This window comes from Eumetopias jubatus, unplaced genomic scaffold (assembly GCF_037043125.1).
Source record: "Eumetopias jubatus isolate StellerSeaLion01/CBP00866 unplaced genomic scaffold, mEumJub1_p1.0 scaffold_8, whole genome shotgun sequence".
NCBI lineage: Eukaryota > Metazoa > Chordata > Mammalia > Carnivora > Otariidae > Eumetopias > Eumetopias jubatus.
The window spans coordinates 44,758,251-44,775,822 of record NW_028274814.1 but is presented as its reverse complement, the minus strand read 5'-3'; the positions used below and the strand labels follow the sequence as shown (position 1 = coordinate 44,775,822).

At 54.6% G+C, this 17,572-nt stretch overlaps 2 protein-coding genes across 2 annotated transcripts; both read right to left on the bottom strand.

The window, feature by feature from the left end:
* Nucleotides 1-1,178: 1,178 nt before the first annotated feature.
* Nucleotides 1,179-8,799, bottom strand: ENO2 (enolase 2). The gene is made up of 12 exons (XM_028121172.2): nt 8,706-8,799; nt 7,448-7,544; nt 6,861-6,956; nt 6,658-6,716; nt 6,264-6,333; nt 5,447-5,580; nt 4,997-5,219; nt 3,736-3,933; nt 2,477-2,678; nt 2,097-2,205; nt 1,872-1,930; nt 1,179-1,342 (listed from the first exon to the last, which is right to left on the bottom strand). The coding sequence occupies exons 2-12, from the start codon at nt 7,530-7,532 to the stop codon at nt 1,273-1,275; spliced, it is 1,305 nt and encodes a 434-aa protein (XP_027976973.1). The 5' UTR covers nt 7,533-7,544; nt 8,706-8,799; the 3' UTR covers nt 1,179-1,272.
* Nucleotides 8,800-9,453: 654 nt separating this feature from the next.
* On the bottom strand, nt 9,454-15,829 carry LRRC23 (leucine rich repeat containing 23). The gene is made up of 8 exons (XM_028121151.2): nt 15,746-15,829; nt 15,127-15,269; nt 14,932-15,041; nt 14,026-14,279; nt 12,875-13,005; nt 12,135-12,271; nt 10,235-10,529; nt 9,454-9,642 (listed from the first exon to the last, which is right to left on the bottom strand). Exons 2-7 carry the CDS (start codon nt 15,247-15,249, stop codon nt 10,256-10,258), a joined length of 1,029 nt encoding a protein of 342 aa, XP_027976952.1. The 5' UTR covers nt 15,250-15,269; nt 15,746-15,829; the 3' UTR covers nt 9,454-9,642; nt 10,235-10,255.
* Nucleotides 15,830-17,572: the final 1,743 nt, after the last annotated feature.

Genomic DNA, 17,572 nt, shown 5'->3' with positions numbered 1-17,572 from the left:
TCTTGCAGGAGGGGATGCCCATGCAGTGCTGCTACAGCCCAGAATGGTCAAGACAGTGTTGGGGAGAGGCCTACATGGGGGCTGCTCTAGTTCACAGCTTTATCCCCTCTTTAGTCAAGGCCCTACAGGAATCTGAGAACCCTTTGAACCCCTCTTCCTAAAAATGCACACACACAAAATCTTTGACACTTCTAGGAATTCTCAGACTCCAGGTTGAGGTCCCGGGGCCAGGCTTGCTGCTGAGAAGGCAGGGGCAACAGGGTCCGCCACCTGGCCAGGGAGGGGTAGGCAATGCCAGCGTCTTAGCCATACTTGTTCGGCTTCTTCCTCTTTTTGTGTCCTCCCCAGCTCTGCCATCCAGGTTCACCAACTTCCTGGTGCTCCATCTCTCCCCTCACACGGACTAGAGTAAGACTCTTCAGACACAACGAACTGTGATTCAGACTTTAATGGTGGTGCTCATTTCCACGCCACAGAGGGGGTGGCAACTGTGGAATGTGGCACAGGGGAGTGAGCCATTGCTCTGGCGCAGCTGGAGCAAGAACAGGGGAGCCGGGGGCTGAGGAGAGAGTTAGGGGGAAGCGTCCCCGGGCACACAGCCCCGCCTCTGGACCGAGCGGCTTCGGTTAAGGGCTGGTAGACGCAAGGGAGCTGATGGGCAAGGCCCTTTTCTGTTACCTTTCCTGTTCCAGCAAGAGCTCCCAGCCCCAGGCCATCTCCGACCTCCAGCCACGTCACACACACACACACACACACACACACACACACACACTTCCGGTCAGGCCAGGTTTAAACTCCGGAGTTATGGAGAAATGATGAATTAATTAAGACGAATGAACAATAAATAACTGAATAAATAATCCACTAAAGGCCCGGGCCAGGCATGCGCACACAGCCAGCACACCCCTCCACCTCGACGCACAGCTCATGCGCAACACAGAAAACAGACACACGCCCCCCCCCCCCCGACACTCACCTCGCCAACCAACCCTGATGCACCTGTCCCAGACCCTGACTGTTCTTCCATGGACTCCCTTGTAATCCTCAGTCCCATGGCCAGTGTTTAAGGAGACAGAATAGAAAGGACAGAGAAGTGGAGAGTGTGGAACCCAAAGAGGGGAAAGCACACAGCAGGGGCTGGACAAGCCAAGGAACAGCGCAGCAGGTCGGCTGGGGGGGGGGGGCAGGGTGAGATGTCACAGAGCAGGACAGGAAGAAAGAGGTTCCGGGAGGATGGGAGAGGGGTTCCAAGTCTCCGGGCAAGGAGAGGGATCACAGCACGCTGGGATTGCGGAAATTATGTCCGGCGAAGCGGGCTTCGTCCCCCAGCTCTTCTTCAATTCTGAGAGAGAGGAGCCAGAGAGGAAAGAGTCAGGGAAGCGGGGAGGATCCTGCTTCTCTTTCCGGGAGGCCCCTATTCTCCAAACCCGTCACACCAGCTGCTTCAATGTCCTGGCCCAAGCGTGGACATGCCCTGGCTTTCCCATGTGACCTATGGGAGCCCTGGATCAGGCCATCAGTAAAGCCGTCATTCAAAAACAAGTATTTTCGGGCGCCTGGGTGGCTCAGTTGGTTAAGCTACTGCCTTCGGCTCAGGTCATGATCCCAGGGTCCTGGGATCGAGCCCCGCATCGGGCTCCCTGCTCAGCGGGAAGCCTGCTTCTCCCTCTTCCACTCCCCCTGCTTGTGTTCCCTCTCTCGCTATCTCTCTCTCTGTCAAATAAATAAATAAAATCTTTAAAAAAAAAAAAAACCAAGTATTTTCTGGATAGCTACTGTTTTCTAGGCCCTGGGTATTGGAGATGGGATGGTGGGCCAACAGAGCTTTTAACCCTCTGGGCCCTGGGCTCCTATCCCCCAGGTGTCCTCACCTCATGAGCTGGTTGTACTTAGCCAGACGCTCCGAACGGCACGGGGCTCCAGTCTTGATCTGAAACATGCCCAAAGATAAGCAGCTCAGTGGCTGCCCCTTCATCTCCTAAAAGAAAACTTAACACTCCCTTGACATTCTCCTGACACCCGCAAACACCCGGCAAGAGAGACCCACCCACCTGACCAGAACCCACCAATTGCACAAAGATCTCCCCTGCACTCACCTGGCCTGTGCACAGCCCCACCACCAGGTCGGCGATGAATGTGTCCTCGGTCTCTCCTGAGCGATGACTCACCATGACCCCCCAGCCGTTCTCCTGGGCCAGCTTGCACCTGCAGCCACACACCAGCACTGACCCCCAGCCCCTCATACCGGGCACTCCCTTCCCAGCCCCCACATTGGTCTATGTTGAGAAACACCTGGCACGAAGCTCCCTGGGAGGGGCAAAGGGCATGGGGTGAAGGGGGGCAGAGCCAAAAGAGCCGGGAAAGTAACGCAGGTTCCCTGCTCTCTTCAGCATCTGTGCCAAGACGAGGCTGGGAGCACTTGCCGGAGGTGTCCTGTAGAAACGGGCTGGGTCGGGGAGAGCCAGGGGACACTCACGCTTGGATAGCTTCAGTGACTGAACCAATCTGGTTGACCTTGAGCAGCAGACAGTTGCAGGCCCCTTCTTCCACTGCCCGCTCGATACGCTTTGGGTTGGTCACTGTCAGGTCATCACCCACAATCTGGATCCCTACATTGGCTGTGAACTTCGACCAGGCAGCCCAATCATCCTGGTCAAAGGGGTCCTCAATGGAGACCACTAGAGGGAGAGCAGGAGGGGCTGCTGACCCTCCCTGGGGCTCTGCATCAGGCAGGAACACCTCCTGGGTGGACAGATCCCCTGGCTAACTAAGCCTGCCCATCCTTTCTTCCCTGCCTCCAAGCTAAGCCTGCCCCGATTCTTATCTCGGTTCTTTCAGAAAACCTACCAGGGGCGCCTGGGTGGCTCAGTAGGTTGAATGTCTTGACTCTTGGTTTCGGCTCAGGTCATGATCTTGGGGTTGTGGGATCGAGCCCTGCATCAAGCTCCACACTCAGCATGGAGTCAGCCTGGGATTCTTTCCCCCTCCCTCCCCATCTGCTCCCCGCTGCCCCCCCCCACCATGCTCTCTCCCTCTCAAATAAATAAAATCTTAAAAAGAAAGGGAAAAAGAAAATCTTCCAAAACCAAGGGTTCACAGTCTTTCTCAAAACTACTTTTCATTTTCCCACTTTCACTACTGGGAGGCCTTTCCTCCGTGCTATTCTACATCCTATTTATATGCTATTCTGCACTTAAATCTACTTTCTCTTGCTCTGTCTCAGGGAAATGGAAACCAGCTTCCTCCATACAGGAGGTGGTAAACTTGGTAAACTTGGAGAGGGTAATTCGGCTCCTCATCAGCCTTCCTATTCTACTCCCACGGCGCTTGCAGCTCCACTCAGCATCCACAACTTCATCAGTCAAAAACACTGATATGTACAAGTTCCCTGCTGGGCCCCATCACTCTCTCACCATCACTGGTTCCTTCCAAAGCCCTCCCCGTGATCCCCGTAGCTTTGGAACACACAACTTTAATTAGGACAGAAGTAGATAAAACAGATTCACCATGGGTACCTGCACATTTAAACTACCTACAAAGCTTGTCTCTGCAGGAGGCTCCTCCCCCCGCCCCGCCACCTCCCCCACTCCCCCGGCCCATCCTGATTCTCAGGCTCTTCTTAGACCTCTACCTGGCACCTGAGTCAGCACCCCATATGGTCCAGAGTTGCCTCACACGCCCCTGCCTGTCCCTTGACCCTCGCGCTGCCCTCCCTCCCACACCCCTTGTTCTCACCAGGATAGTCCCTGACAAAGTCCTGGTAGAGGGCCCCTAGCTGGTCCCCAGTGATGTATCGGGAAGGATCAGCAGGAGACTTGAAGTCCAAGTCATATTTGCCATCACGATGAAACTCCGAGGCAGCGACATCCATGCCAATGACAATCTTTTCTGTGTAGCCAGCCTTGTCGATGGCTTCCTTCACCAGCTCCAAGGCTGGGGATGGAATACAGTGAGATTACCGGCAGGAAGGGTGGGCAAAGAGGAAGGAGAGTAAGAAAGAAATTCAGAGCCCAGGCGGAGGGCGGTTGCTGGGGAGAAGCCTGACTACAGTTGCTGGTGGGGTTCTCCCCAGGGCTGGGAAGAGCAGACCATCTTCTAAGAGGACAGAGGAATGCAATTCTGTTCATAACAGGTTGTTCATAAATAGCTACCATTTATTGAGGCCTAACTATGTCACCTAAGTACAATGATGCTAAGAGGTAGATACTGTTATTATTCCCATTTTACAGATAAGAAAGACAAGCACAGAGGAGTTAAGTAAGAAAGATCACCAGCCAGTAACTCTTCAAGTCAAGGTTCAAATAGAGGCAATTTGGCCCCAGAACCTGAACTCTCAGCCACTTCCTGTTATTGTTTTTATTCACCATACAGCTCCTGCCAAGTCAGAGAAAAATTAGGGATCTTAGAGGCCTGAGAGGTTGGGGTGGAAATGGGATAGACTTAGAATAGAATCCCTAGAGTATGGTATATCTCACCAAACTGAGAGTCCTATGAAGTTCAAGTCCAGGATGGATCCTACAAGTCACCTAGACCACCTCCCAGTATTACCAGGGGCTTCAGTAAGAATGTATAGTTGCTAACAAGGGGCACCTGGGCGGCTCAGTCAGTTAAGTGTCTGCCTTCAGCTCAGGTCATGATCTTGGGGTCCTGGGATCGAGCCCCGCATCCTCAGGTCCCTGCTCGGTGGGGAGTCTGCCTCTCCCTCTCCCTCTGCCCCTCCCACTGCTCATGCATATACTCTCTCTCTCTCAAATAAATAAAATCTTAATATATATATAGTGCTAACAAATCTGGCTGGGCAGGTGAAGACTGTCCTCTTAGGCCTGCATGTGAATGTGGCAGGCCTTCTGGGACCCAGTCCCGGTACTGGTACCTCTTTGAGCTAGCTCAAGGGCCTCCCACCCATACTCCTCAGGACCTGGTGAAGCATGTGGCCCTTCCTGATGTCCCAAGACGGAGAGAGACTTAAAGCAGGGAGTGAGGTTCCTGGTCTCACCCTCACTGTTCTCCAGGATGTTGGGGGCAAAGCCACCTTCATCTCCCACATTGGTGGCATCCTTGCCGTACTTGTCCTTGATGACCCCCTTGAGTGTGTGGTAGACCTCCGCCCCAAGTCGCATGGCGTCCCGAAAGCTCTCAGCGCCCACTGGGAGGATCATAAATTCCTGCATAGCCAGCTTATTCCCAGCATGAGAGCCACCATTGATCACGTTGAAGGCCTGGGGGCCACAGGACAGAAAAGTCACAGAGCACTTCCCCTCTCGACCCCCAGAAGCGTTAACCCAAGAGCCCAAATCTTCCCCAGCTTCCCAGACTCAAAGTCTCCTGTCCCCATCCTTTCTCTTTAGCTGCCTCAATGCACTTTCCCCCCAGCATTCCTCACAAGGTTTCATGCTCCCCACCCCCCACCCCTGGGAGAGGCCCAGGCAGGGCAGACAGGGCTCACCGGCACGGGCAGGATGAGGTCCGAGTTTCCCGCCAGCTGAGCAATGTGGCGATACAGGGGCAACTCCCTCTCGGCCGCCCCTGCCTTACACACGGCCAGGGACACACCCAGGATGGCATTGGCCCCAAACTTGGCTGGAAGATGACAGAGGAAGGCACTGAGCAAAAATATCCCCTATCTGTTCGAGCCCTGGCCTCCACCTGTACTCCCCAAAAGGAGCCAGTAAAGGAGACCCCCTCCTCCCTCTCCACTCCTGCAACACCTCATCAGTGCTCTCCTGAAAATAGCGGGGACACGCACGCACGCACGCACGACGTGATGGGAAAGGGCAGAGAGCTCCACTTATTTCTAAACATCCTGAGACCACAGACTATCTCTCTTGCCAGCTCGCCCTCTTCGTGCTGCAAAGAAGTTCTTCCTTCTGTCTAATGTCACTCCCTCCCCTGCAGTTAAATTCATCTTCTCTTGGGGAACCTGGGTGGCTCAGTCCTTAAGTGTCTGCCTTCGGCTCAGGTCATGGTCCCAGGGTCCTGGGATCAAGCCCCGCATTGGGCTCCCTGCTCTGCGGGAAGCCTGCTTCTCCCTCTCCCACTCCCCCTGCTTGTGTTCCCTCTCTCGCTGTGTCTCTCTCTGTCAAATAAATAAATAAAATCTTTAAAAAAATTTTCATCTTCTCTTATTCTGGCTCTGGGAGGAGAACGGAAGATGGGCTAAGTCCCGACAGTCCTTCCTATGGAAGCTCCCACAGCGCTCCACATTGTCTGCTCCACACGTCCTCCCCCTCCCGCCTCCCCACGTTCTCCCAGGCCCGGCTTACATTTGTTCTCAGTCCCATCCAGCTCCAGCATCAGGTTGTCCAGCTTCTCCTGCTCCACCACAGAGAGACCCTGTGGGCAGAGCCACCATCATCCCAGGCAGAGGCTGGGCCCCAGGGCAGAGGGCCCCACCCCAACTCCCACACAGGGTCCCCTCTGGCCAGGGTTCCTGGGAGAGCAGCCGGTCTAGAAGAGGGGACCTGAACCCCATGGGAGCAGGGGGCAGTAAAGGAGTCTTCTCACCCTTCCCTTGGTAACCATGATTCCCAAGAGGTGGACTTTCTCCCTTTGCTCCCTCCTCCCCTAATCCAGGATTCCTTCCAAGACCCTGGTCCTGCCCACCAGCACCCCTGCCCGCCCGCCCCCTCCTGGCCCCCAGCAAAGAGTGGGCCTCACTGAGCTGACGAGGGCAGGAGCGATGGTGGTGTTAATGTGGTCCACTGCCTTCAGGACACCTGGGGAGAGGCAAGGAGGCCAGACAGGGTCAGGGTGGAAGACGCCAGAAGTGGGGGGCATGCAAAAAGGGGGCTGAGGACTGGTGTAAGGTATGAGTATAAAGCTGAGGGATGGGAGAGCCCGGAAAAGAGAAAAGTCCTCACCTTTGCCTAAGTAACGCTGTTTGTCCCCATCCCTCAGCTCCAGGGCCTCATAGATTCCAGTGGAGGCTCCACTGGGCACCGCAGCCCGGAAAAGACCTGGGAGAGGAACATGAAATAAGGGGGGGGGCATAGAAGGATACTACAGAGTGAGGGATTCCTTCAGCCTTCCCGCTCCAAACTGCCTGCCACATCCAGTCCCATCCCCGCACTGCTCTCTAACACAAACACACACACACACACAGAGGCAGATGCCCAGGCAGTGGCCTCCTCATCCGCCCAGCTGAGGTCCCACATGCACAACGAGGAACCCACACACACGAAGCTATGCAGGCAGCACACACATGCACACATGCACGCAGGTGCACACACAGACGTGCACAGGCATGGTATATCCCATACACTAAAATAGGACACAGAGATTGGCCTATCCTGGCTCCCCTGGACAAAGAGGACCCAACCCCCATAATCCAGGCTTGGAAGCCTGACCCAGCACCCCATCCCCACTGGGAATGAAGGCAGCTGCCCCTCCGGGGCCAGGGGAAAGCCGGCCCAACGGCTGTGGGAAGCCCTCTGCCCTGGTTCGCTACCTTTGGCAGTGTGGAGATCCACCTCCACCGTGGGATTCCCACGGGAGTCCAGAATCTCCCGGGCCCAGATCTTCTCTATCGACATGATGGCTGAGATCTTGGGTGGAAGGGAAGGAAGGAGAAAGATAAGAGGTTTAGAGAGGCGGAGCCTGATCAGTGGGAGGGGCTAGAGGCTGGGAGCGATGGGAAAGAGGTTACTGCAGTGGGTGGGGGTTGGGGAGGAGGTGGCTGCAGTCCTGGCTTTAGAAGGGATCACCCCCACCCCATAGGGAGAGAAGGTCAATGCAGTGAGGAAGGGGAGGTCACTGCAGTGGGGGGAAGGGGAGGATCAAACGGTGAGAAGGGAGGACACCACAGTGAGGAGGGAGGGGCACCGGCAGAGGTTGCGTCGCCCCCCCTCAGTAGCTCCGGCAGCCGACTGGTGGGGTTCCCCCAGATCTCGGAGTGTAATGGCTCCCAGGCTTGCATTTCTCCTTGGAGCCAAGAAGAGGATGGGCTGTCTGGGCAGCTGGAGCCTCTCCTCCGGAGCCCCCATCCCACGCCAACTTAACACCCCAACCCCCACTCCAAGATCCCAGTTCCTCTCTCAAACATACGTCCCTCCTCTTCCCAAGAGATGTACAGTAGAGAAGTCTGGGGCGAGGGTCCTGGGGAAGCCCTCAGTCCCTGGGGGTTGAGCGGGGAAGGAGAAGAGATCTGGAGGGAGAGGCAAGGCTGGGCCCATGCTCCCCGCGCCCCCCCCCCGCTCCTAGACAAATTCCCCCCATCCCTCCCCCGTGCAGCCGCGAGAGGTAATGTAAAAGGAGAGAGGCAATGTGGGGGAGGAGTGGGAAAGAAGGGAGTCTAGAAGTCTAGGGATGCTGAGGAATGGGAAGAGAAGACATTTCCCCAGATGCAAAGCCAGGGGACGTGCCAGGATAAAAATGCACCGCCCGGGGAGACCCCGAACTTAACAGCGACAGAACCCGAGGCGAAGAGGGGCGTGGGGAGAGGGTCAGGCAAGGGTAGAGAAAGGCGCAGTTAGAGAGAAACAGGTGCGGAGAGGCCTGGCGCCCCAATGAGGAGGGGGCGACAGCCAGAAACCGAGAGGAGCGGTCCCAAAAGGCCGAGGAGGGAGGGTGCCCGGGGGAGGTGCGGATGACGGAGCAGGTGCGCAGCGCGGGGGGGCGAGCGATGCGCGCAGGCCGGGGGAGAGGGCGGGGGGCGCGGCGGCTAGGGGAGGGGGCCGGAGGGGCGCAGGGACCGGCCGGGGCTTCACCTCGGGGCTGCAGACTCAGCCTGTGGCGGCGGCGGCGGCGGCGGCGGCGGAGCAGAGAGAGCGGGAGTGGTGGTGGCGGCGGCGGCGGCGGCTCCCTGGCGGCGGGCGGCGGGCGGGGGACGGGCGGGGGGAGGCGCCGATAGGGCCGGGCGGGCGCATGTGACCCGGAGCCCCCGATGAGTCAGGAGCCTCCGGCGGAGGAGCACGTAGGAGCGCGGGTGGGGGGCCGATGGGAGGTGGGAGAACGGGGGGGGGGGAGCGGCCGGGAGGTGAGCGATGGGGGAGGGGCTGGGGGCGACCCAGGACCTGAGGCCCGGCACCCACGCGCGCTCACACCCACGCCCCGCTCCCCTGGAAAGTAACAGGCACAGCCTCACACCAGTGAAGCCCATGACAGACTTGGACTCTCACAACCCCGATCAGACAGAAGAGTATCAAAATGTCTCTTTATTTGAAAACCAAACTGTTCCTAACACACCCAGCCGCCTCCGCAGCTCTTCTGCAGCCAACTCTGCAAGCATCCCCTGGGCCCAACCGGGCCTGATTCCCCTACACCTGCCTGAGGGCGGCCCCCAAACAGCACACACACACACACACACACAGACACACACACACACAGACACACACACACACCCAGGCCTGATTCCCCTACACCTGCCTGAGGGCGTCCCCCCACCCCCGGCGGGCGCGCGAGCACACACGTGCACACACACACACACACACACACACACACACACACACACCAGGTTCCAGGCAGGGCTCAGGCCCACCCAGACGCTGCCCAGGTGCCCATTACAGAGCCTGGGCGGCAGGTTGTGATGAATTCCCAGGTCTGGGGCAAGAGAAGGCATGCTCTGACTCAGGATGAGGGATGTGAATGTGGCAGCACCACTACCTGGAAGTCTTCTCAGGTCTTGGGGCCAGTGTCTTTGATCTCCTGGAGGAAGAGGGCAGAAGTAAAGCCCCTGGGCATTACTGCATTCCCCTTGCTGCCTGTGCCCCCATCCAGAGTGCCCAGCCGCCACACTCCCCTGGGCTGGTCTCCCCAGTCTTCTCTTTTTGCCTTACCCTGCCCTCCTTTCTTCCCCCCACCCCTGTTTCCCGTTATTTTTAGCTTCAGATTTTTAGTGAAAGATCTTCCTCCCCTGCCTCCTCTTCTAGGCCCCGCTTCCATCCTCAACCACCAGCTCCACGCTCCACCCCCACCTCCCACACCGCACCCCAGACCTGTCCTTTCCAGCTGATCTTCACCACGTGTCGCCCCACGCCGGCATCTCTGCCTGCCACCCCAATTCTCTTCCTTAGTTTTCCTCTCCTAATGTATTCTCCTAAGCCTTTTCTCAGCTCCTCCCAGGCCCTTCTGGTCCTTCCTCCTCACCCTGAGACACCCCCTGACTCCCAAGCCCAGTCTCTCCAAGGGTTCTCCCTGCCGGATCCCTTCCTCTGCCACCTCCTCCTAGAGCAACTTCTCTTGCCCCATCTGACGGGCCCTTGGTCTCCTCTTCCTGCTTCTCTGTCAGCTTCCTTACTGTCCCCGGAGGCTCAAAGAGCTACATGGATGGCAGCTCCAGTTTGGAGTCGCGCTCAGCCTCAGCCTCCTGCTCCTGGGCCTCCTTCAACCTCTGACGGATCTCATCAGCTTCGGCCCGCTCCTCCTCCTCGTAGAAATCCTTATCCAGGCGCTCGAGGTGTGCCATCTGCACCAGGGCCTCCTGGCGGTAGTCATTCTCATCTGCGCACGGGTTGTCCAACAGCACCAAGGCCCGCAGCTTGGGCAGGTCCCGGAGCTTGGCTAGCTCCCCGAGGTGGGTCACCATGTTGCCTCTGCCGGGTGTGGTCAGGAAGGATTCACCACAGGGGAATAATGGGCTTTGGGGGCCCCACTTCCAGGAAGAAGGCCCCTGCAGGAATCTCCTGCTGGGTTCCAGTTTCCCTAGAAACACTGCTCTGTGGATTGGCTTGCTCAGCACAGCCATATAGCCTAGCCGAGCCAGGGCGGTCCAACCCTACTCCAGTCCTGCCTCTGGCCTTCCAGGACACCGTGAGGGCCACAGTCTGTCCTGTAACATGCTGGTCATATTTCTCCTTTTGGAGCAACAAAGCTAGGTCACCAACCCTGTTGTGTAGTTGGAGAGAAGGGGGGACTCCCCCTTGCAGCGTCAAACTTCTTATGTGTCAGTCCTACCTGATCAAAGGTTAGAAAGGACCACCCAGGCCAGTGGAGAAGGAACTGGGATCTGAGCTCATGGAGGTGGGTGCTAGGTTGGTGCTCCCCTCAGGAAGGAGCCTAGAGCTAGGGATGGTCTGGGGCCTCCGGGCCTGAAGAACAAGCTTCATCTAATGTGCTTCATTGTATAGTATGTTTCTTTTCAGATTCTTGCCTCATGCCTTTGAAATCAGGTTTAATTGTTTCCGCCTGTGTAGCCTCAGTGAAGGTGACTAAACCTCACACAGAGTTTCTCACTGAGAGCACTCCATGCACTTTGTGCTGGACTGTCCTGTGCATTTCTGGGGGGTGGGGGTGGGGGCTTAGCATCTTTGGCCCCAGAGGCATTTCCCAGTCATTGAGAAACTTCTCCCCTACCCTTACTTCCAAACAACTCCAGTTAGTAGCCATTGAGGAGTGTCTATTATCTCTGTCTAGACCATTAATAGGAAAAGAGCACCCCCCCCAACCCTACCAGACCAACAAGGCAGAACAAATTAGCAAGAGATTTCTCGAGGCACCATGGCAGGAATTGGGAGCTCCAAGGTGCAACCATCTCTTCCTACTTGGAGGTTCTCTTTCCATTACAAGCTTTGAGAATTTGGCCATCTTGACTAAGGAGGCAGTTACCTTACATCTTGCTTAAAGAAACATGCAGAAAATCCTCCATCAGACAAGGGTTGCTGAAAGAACCCCCCCTCCCCCATCAATCCCCACTGCCTTTCAATCTAGAGATTTTCTTTCAAATACTCTTCTCTCCTCAAATATGAGCACATCTTGCATTTTTATATCAGTAAGGAAGCCGTCCCTTACAGGTGGGGCTCAGGAGAAGAGAGGCAGGAAATGGGAAGGGAAATGGGGGTCCAGGAGATGGAGAAGGGCAGAGGAAATTTACATGGAATAGGACCAAGAAAAGAGAATTGGAGCCAAACTGTGAGTCCCTTGAGAATAGGGACCAACTCTGATTCCTTTAGATGTTCCCAAAATACAGCACCAAGCCCGGCACCTAGCACATTCTCAATAACTGTGGATTGAATGAATAAAGATTCAGGGGCCCCAGGCTATATACAGTAAGGAAAGGAGGGGTAAAGATCAGGATGGAGGATGAGGGGAGAGTCTAGGAGCAGACTAGGATTGGGGGGTTGGGGCCAGGGATGAACATGGGGTCAGAAGCTGCTCCTGGTCCAGGGTAGGGACAACGTAGGATGTGGAAGGGTGCACACCTCAGGTTGAGATACTGCAGCGATGTCATTTCCTTGGAGAAGCCACTCAGAGTTTCAATCTGGTTGTCTCGAAGGTGCAACGTAGTGAGATTGCTTAGGTGCTCCAAGCCCTCCACCTTCTTCAGCATGTTCTGGGCCTAGCCCCCAGGATACAGCACATAGATCAGGAGAAGGTAGCAGGGATAGGGAAGAGAAGTCAGAGATGCAGGAAACATAAGAGTGAAGACAGAGGGGTGCAGGAGGGGAGTGGAGGTGGGGAGAGATGGGTGTAGACAGTAAAGAAGTCTAGGAGAAGCTGCCAGTCCAGAGAAAGGTCAACAGGAACCCCCTGCTGCTCATCCAATGCCTACCAAAGCCACCGCTGATTCAGGAGGAGATGATTCAACCCACCCGAGGCCCATGAGCCCCCACTGCCCCACTGAGGAGAAATGGCTTCAGCGCCATCCTAGAATGAAGAAGCTCAAGAGCCAAAAAGACTTAACATTCAAGTGGCTTCCTTAGCCTGATATCTGTCCCTCATTTACGGCAAATTATGCTACTACCTGTATCAAAGCAAATTGTCTCTGTTCCCATGTATTATGTATTATCAGCCCTGTGAGGTAGGAAGGGCTCAATAAATGATACTAAATGCTCATGATGATGACGAGGTTAGTAGCTGAGCCTACGAGAAGCCAGGCCCCCTGGCCCCCTGAGCAGTGCCCTCTTGCCCGCACCAACCACCCTCTAACCCAGTGAGCTACCAGGAAGAGGTTCTTCAGCTTAGGAAGGTTGATTCCCAAGGTGCTGTCCAGCTGGTTCCCCTGAAGCTCCAGTGTGTGCAGGCTGATCAGCTTTTGGGGGTCCAGACCGGTCACCCTGTGGATGCGGTTCCCTAAGGAGCAGGAGGGCGGTAAGAGCTCAAAGGCTACTCCAAATGTTCAACAGTAGAGCCTGAATGTTGGGAGCCTCTGTATCATCCTCTCCCTCTAATGCGAGGTGGTTATGAGGAGGGACAGCTCCAGACTTGACACCTCTGGGGCCCTAGGGCAAGTGGGCTGGGAGTCCAAGAGCCAAATGGACATGTCCATCCAAGCATCTGAGGAGTGAATAAAGAGTGCCCAGCACCCAACATGCTTAACTCCTTCCCCTCCCTCAAATCTTTGCTCAGATGTCAGCTTTTCACTGATGCTTGTCCTAACCAACCTGTTTGAAGTTACCACCTGTGCCTCTACCTAGTCCCTTTATCCTAATATGTTTTCCACAGCACGTATCTCCTCTTCACATCGTACGTAAATTTACTTATTTATTATGTCCATTGGTAGCTGTCTGTCTCCCCCGAATAGAATGTAAACTACATGAGGGGCGCCTGGGTGGTTCAGTCGAAGCATCTGCCTTCAGCTCAGGTCATGATCTCAGGGTCCTGGGATCGAGCCCCAGATGGGGCTCCCTGCTCAGTGGGAAGCCTGCTTCTCCCTCTCCCACTCCCCCTGCTTGTGTTCCCTCTTTCGCTGTGTCTCTCTCTGTCAAATAAATAAAATAAAATCTTAAAAAAAAAAAAGAATGTGGGGCGCCTGGGTGGCTCAGTTGTTAAGCAACTGCCTTCCTAGATATAAATAAATAAATAAATAAATAAATAAATAAATAAATAAATAAAATAAAATCTTTAAAAAAAAAGAAAAAGAAAAAAGAAAAAAAAAGAATGTAAACTACATGAGACTAGGGATTTTGTTTTGTTCAGTGCTACATCTCCAGCACATAGAAATGTCATAATGAATCATAAGGACTGTCCGAATGAATGACTGAATGAATGAATGGAGATCGCTGTGTGGCACAGCCAAAGACCATACCACCCACTTCTGTTGGCCCAAGCTAAGAAGGAGAGAATCTTGTGTAACCTGACCTAAGGACCCACCTTTGAGATCCAGGCTGCCCAGACGAGGGTGAGAGATGCCCTCAGTGTCAGTGATCTGGTTATAGGCAAAACTGGCAATCTGCAGGTAGGGCAGTTCATTCAGGTGGGCGCTCCGCAGATTGTTGCCATCAGCCTTGAGCCAGAGCAGGTGGGTAAGGTAATTGAGTGGGGACAAGTCTGTCAGGTGGTTCTCAGAAACATCCACATAGCGCAGATGGATGTAGGACCGCAACAAGTAGATGTCTGTCAGGTCCCTAGGAGATGGCAGAGGCCAGAGGTAGAGTTAAGAATCCAGCAAGTAGGGGCATCTGGGCGGCTCAGTCAGTTAAGCTGCTGCCTTCGGCTCAGGTCGTGATCCCAGGGTCCTGGCATCGAGCCCCAAGTTGGGCTCCCGGCTCAACGGAGAGCCTGCTTCTCCCTCTCCCTCTGCCTGCCTTTCTGCCTGCTTGTGCTCTCTCTCTATCAAATAAATTAAAAGAAAAAAAAAAAAAAAAGAATCCCGCAAGGACAGACAGAGATGCTAAAGCAGAGGGCAATGTGGAGATGGCTTGTAATGGAGAGAAGAATGGGTGACCGATGGGAGTGGTGAGGAAGGGGGAGGAAGGTAGGTGGGTTCTTCACGGGGAGCAGGGACTTCCGTCTGCGAAGAGCTGAGAACTGACCCTCTGAAGGACAAGAGGAGGAGTCCAGTAGGAATCCCCCTGACAGACGCTCACAGCCTCCAGTTCCCCAGGCCAGCTCTGATGCAGGGGGTCACAGGGCTCCTGAAAAGTAAATTCTATCCTTCCCTTCCACTGGCCAAGGTAAGAGAGATCCAGTCTCCCAGTGGCAACAGCCAGGCATGAGGGTGAGAGAGGAGATTGGGCCCTACAACCTCAGCCCTCTTCTGCTCCCCCATTAGCGCACCTCTCTTTAACCTCCAGCTTGACATAAGCGTGAGCCAGTCCATTGCCCGTCTTACAGAGCAAAGAAAGCCCTTCCTTCATCATGTCCTCCGTGAGGGGGGTGGGCATCCACTGCAAGAGGAAGTGGAGTCAGGCATCCCTTTCCTGCCCAACCCCCTCCCTAAGCCTTAGGACCCCACTGTTTCCACGCTCTCACTTCCTCTGAGTACTCTTCTCCCTCCTTCCTGGAGTCCTCCCACTCTTCTGTCTCCTTCTCATCATCTTCCTTTTCCAGATCATCCTGGTCTGGCTCGAAGTCTTCCAGCTCTTCATCTGACATCTTTTTCCCTGCTGAAGGCTCTGGAGTGAGAGATCAAGCTCAGTGACCCTCCCAAGAAAGAATGTGTCCTCAGCTCTGGCCAACCCTCAGCTCCCTCTCCTCCATTGACAGGGTACCGTTCCCATCACCCCTGACCTCTTCCCAACCGCGCTTCCCTCCTTAGCCCTGTGAGCATCTCATTTTGACTCCCAGCCTCCACTTCTGACTTCCCACCAAGGACCTCTCTCCCTTCAGGATGCCTTCCCAGGCCCTTCCTGCCCCTCACAGGGGCTCCAACGGTCTTCTAGCGGCTCTACCTCCCTGTTTCCTGGCCTCCCCCCTCCCCAGGTCTTCCCACCTCCCCCTTCAGCCACGTTCTCCTACCAACCTCCTACACCCTTCCCCTCCCTGCCATCCCTAACCCCTGCTCCACTCATTTCTTTTCCCTTTCCCACCCTGTCTAGCCCCATTTCCGCGTCCCCTCTGGGGCACCAGACTGACGCCGTCTCCAACCTACCCACCCAATCCTTCGCAACGGGGCGCAGACCCTGGTTCTGCTCTACTAAAAATGAGGTTCCGGAGAGGGTCTTGGCCTCGACAGGGAAAGAGTGTTTTGGAAGAGGGGAAAGGCGCAAGGAGGCGTTGTGTACTGCTGTTGTTATGGCAACGAGGGGGCGGGACACTTGGCTGCTTCAGCGGCGCAACCGCTGAGAGGGGGGCCGCGAGGGGACCGCGACAAACTGACGCGACAATCCGCCCCGGAGCAAGCGGACCCCTAGTGGCCCCCTAAGGAGGCCAACTTCCCAATCCTATTAAGTAAGTGCGTTAATTGGCCGAGGGCAAAAGGCAGTGGGTGGGGCTTGGAACTCCGCAGTGGGGAGGGGAGATGGGCGGGGCTACGCGGAAGTTACTCAAAACGTTAAAGGGACCGCACATCCTCAAAGCCAAAGTATTGTGACTTCAAAAGAAACATGCTCTGAAGCTGAAGGGGGATGAGGAGCAAGAAATACCAAGGTATGCGGTCTGGTTTCTACCCCCACCCCAGCCTTGCACTTAGCTGACCTTTGGAAGGTGACTTGGTGGAGTGGAAGGAGCCCAGGCCAATGCATGTAAGACCTGGGTTGGAGGCTTGGCAGATCTGCAGTGTACTAGCAACTTACCTGAAACTCTACTTTCTCCTCTGTAAAATAGGCTTAGCTACACCAACTGACAGGGTTCGAGTATGTGTGTAATCTATGCTAATACACTGTAGATTGCTAAACCCGTTTGGAACATTTCCCTTTTCCTCATATCCTGGACTGGTTTGATGCAAAACTTTTCGGGGCTAGTGAGGGAGAACATCCAACAAGTGCCCACTGAAAATACTCCTCATCCAACGTTGTTATGTAGACAACAAGACCTGATCGAGCCATACCCAGGCACTCAGGTCTGTGTGACTTGCGGAAGGAGATGAAAAAGAACTTAAGAGTCAACAAGTATTTCCGGAGAGTTTGTGCCAGATACTGTGTGAGATGCCTTCACAAGTGATTTAATGTTCACACCAGTCCTGTGAGATAGATATTTGAAAGAAGAGGAAATTAAGGCTCAGGGTGGTTAATATTTATGACACAATTCCTGCCAGGAGAAAAAGAGGCAGTACCAAATCTTATGGGATCTAGTATAAATAAAACAGGCAACAAGGTAAGATATCATGATTAATTATGAAATTGTGTGTTACAGACTTTATATAACATTCAAAGTGATCCGATGGAAGATGTGGCGGGCTGGAAATCAGGACCTGTTACCTCCTGCCCTGTCCAGCTTGGATAATACAGTTAATAGACAAATCTGGTCGCTTGATGTCATGGAACTAGCAGGGGTTGCAGAGGCAGAGACACCAGGTTCAAAACCCACTCTACCGTTTAATCGCTATGTGTTCCTCGGCAGGTTATATAATTTTACTGAGGTTTAATTTTCACATTTGTGAAATGGGGATAAAGACATCCATTTCCATAAGGATCCTTAGAAGGTTAAAAAAGACAATGTGGGTAAATTGCCTTGCACTTAGTTGACCTCCAGTCAGGATCTCCGTGCCCCTCCCCACCTCTTGCCTGTTTCCCCGGTCCTGGGATTGCCATGAGGAATAAGAAAGGAAATGTGAAGGTTAGAAATGAGAGGCAAATGAACCAGACTGTATTGTTGGAGTGGGAAGGGAAAAGTCCAGGTGGTTTGATGTAACCAGAGGGAAAGGCTGTGATTTTCCTTGGCCCAGAAGAAAGAAGAAGACATATTAGGTGGGAAGAAAAGACATGACAGAAGGATTAGGGAAGTATCATTGAGCCTACTTTTATTAAGGACTTACTCT

Bases quoted from the DNA above. Each gene is read 5' to 3' on its own strand.
- ENO2 (XM_028121172.2), bottom strand. From the start codon at position 7,532: ATGTCGATAGAGAAGATCTGGGCCCGGGAGATTCTGGACTCCCGTGGG. The intron at 6,717-6,860 runs GTGAGGACTTTT...GCCTCTCCCCAG, and splicing joins ACAGCGTTACTTAGGCAAAG to GTGTCCTGAAGGCAGTGGAC. The intron at 2,679-3,735 runs GTGAGAACAAGG...CTCTCCCTCTAG, and splicing joins CTTTGTCAGGGACTATCCTG to TGGTCTCCATTGAGGACCCC.
- LRRC23 (XM_028121151.2), bottom strand. From the start codon at position 15,249: ATGTCAGATGAAGAGCTGGAAGACTTCGAGCCAGACCAGGATGATCTG. The intron at 14,280-14,931 runs GTGCGCTAATGG...GCCATCTCCTAG, and splicing joins AAGCTGGAGGTTAAAGAGAG to GGACCTGACAGACATCTACT. The intron at 12,272-12,874 runs GTAGCTCACTGG...CCTGGGGGCTAG, and splicing joins AGCTGAAGAACCTCTTCCTG to GCCCAGAACATGCTGAAGAA.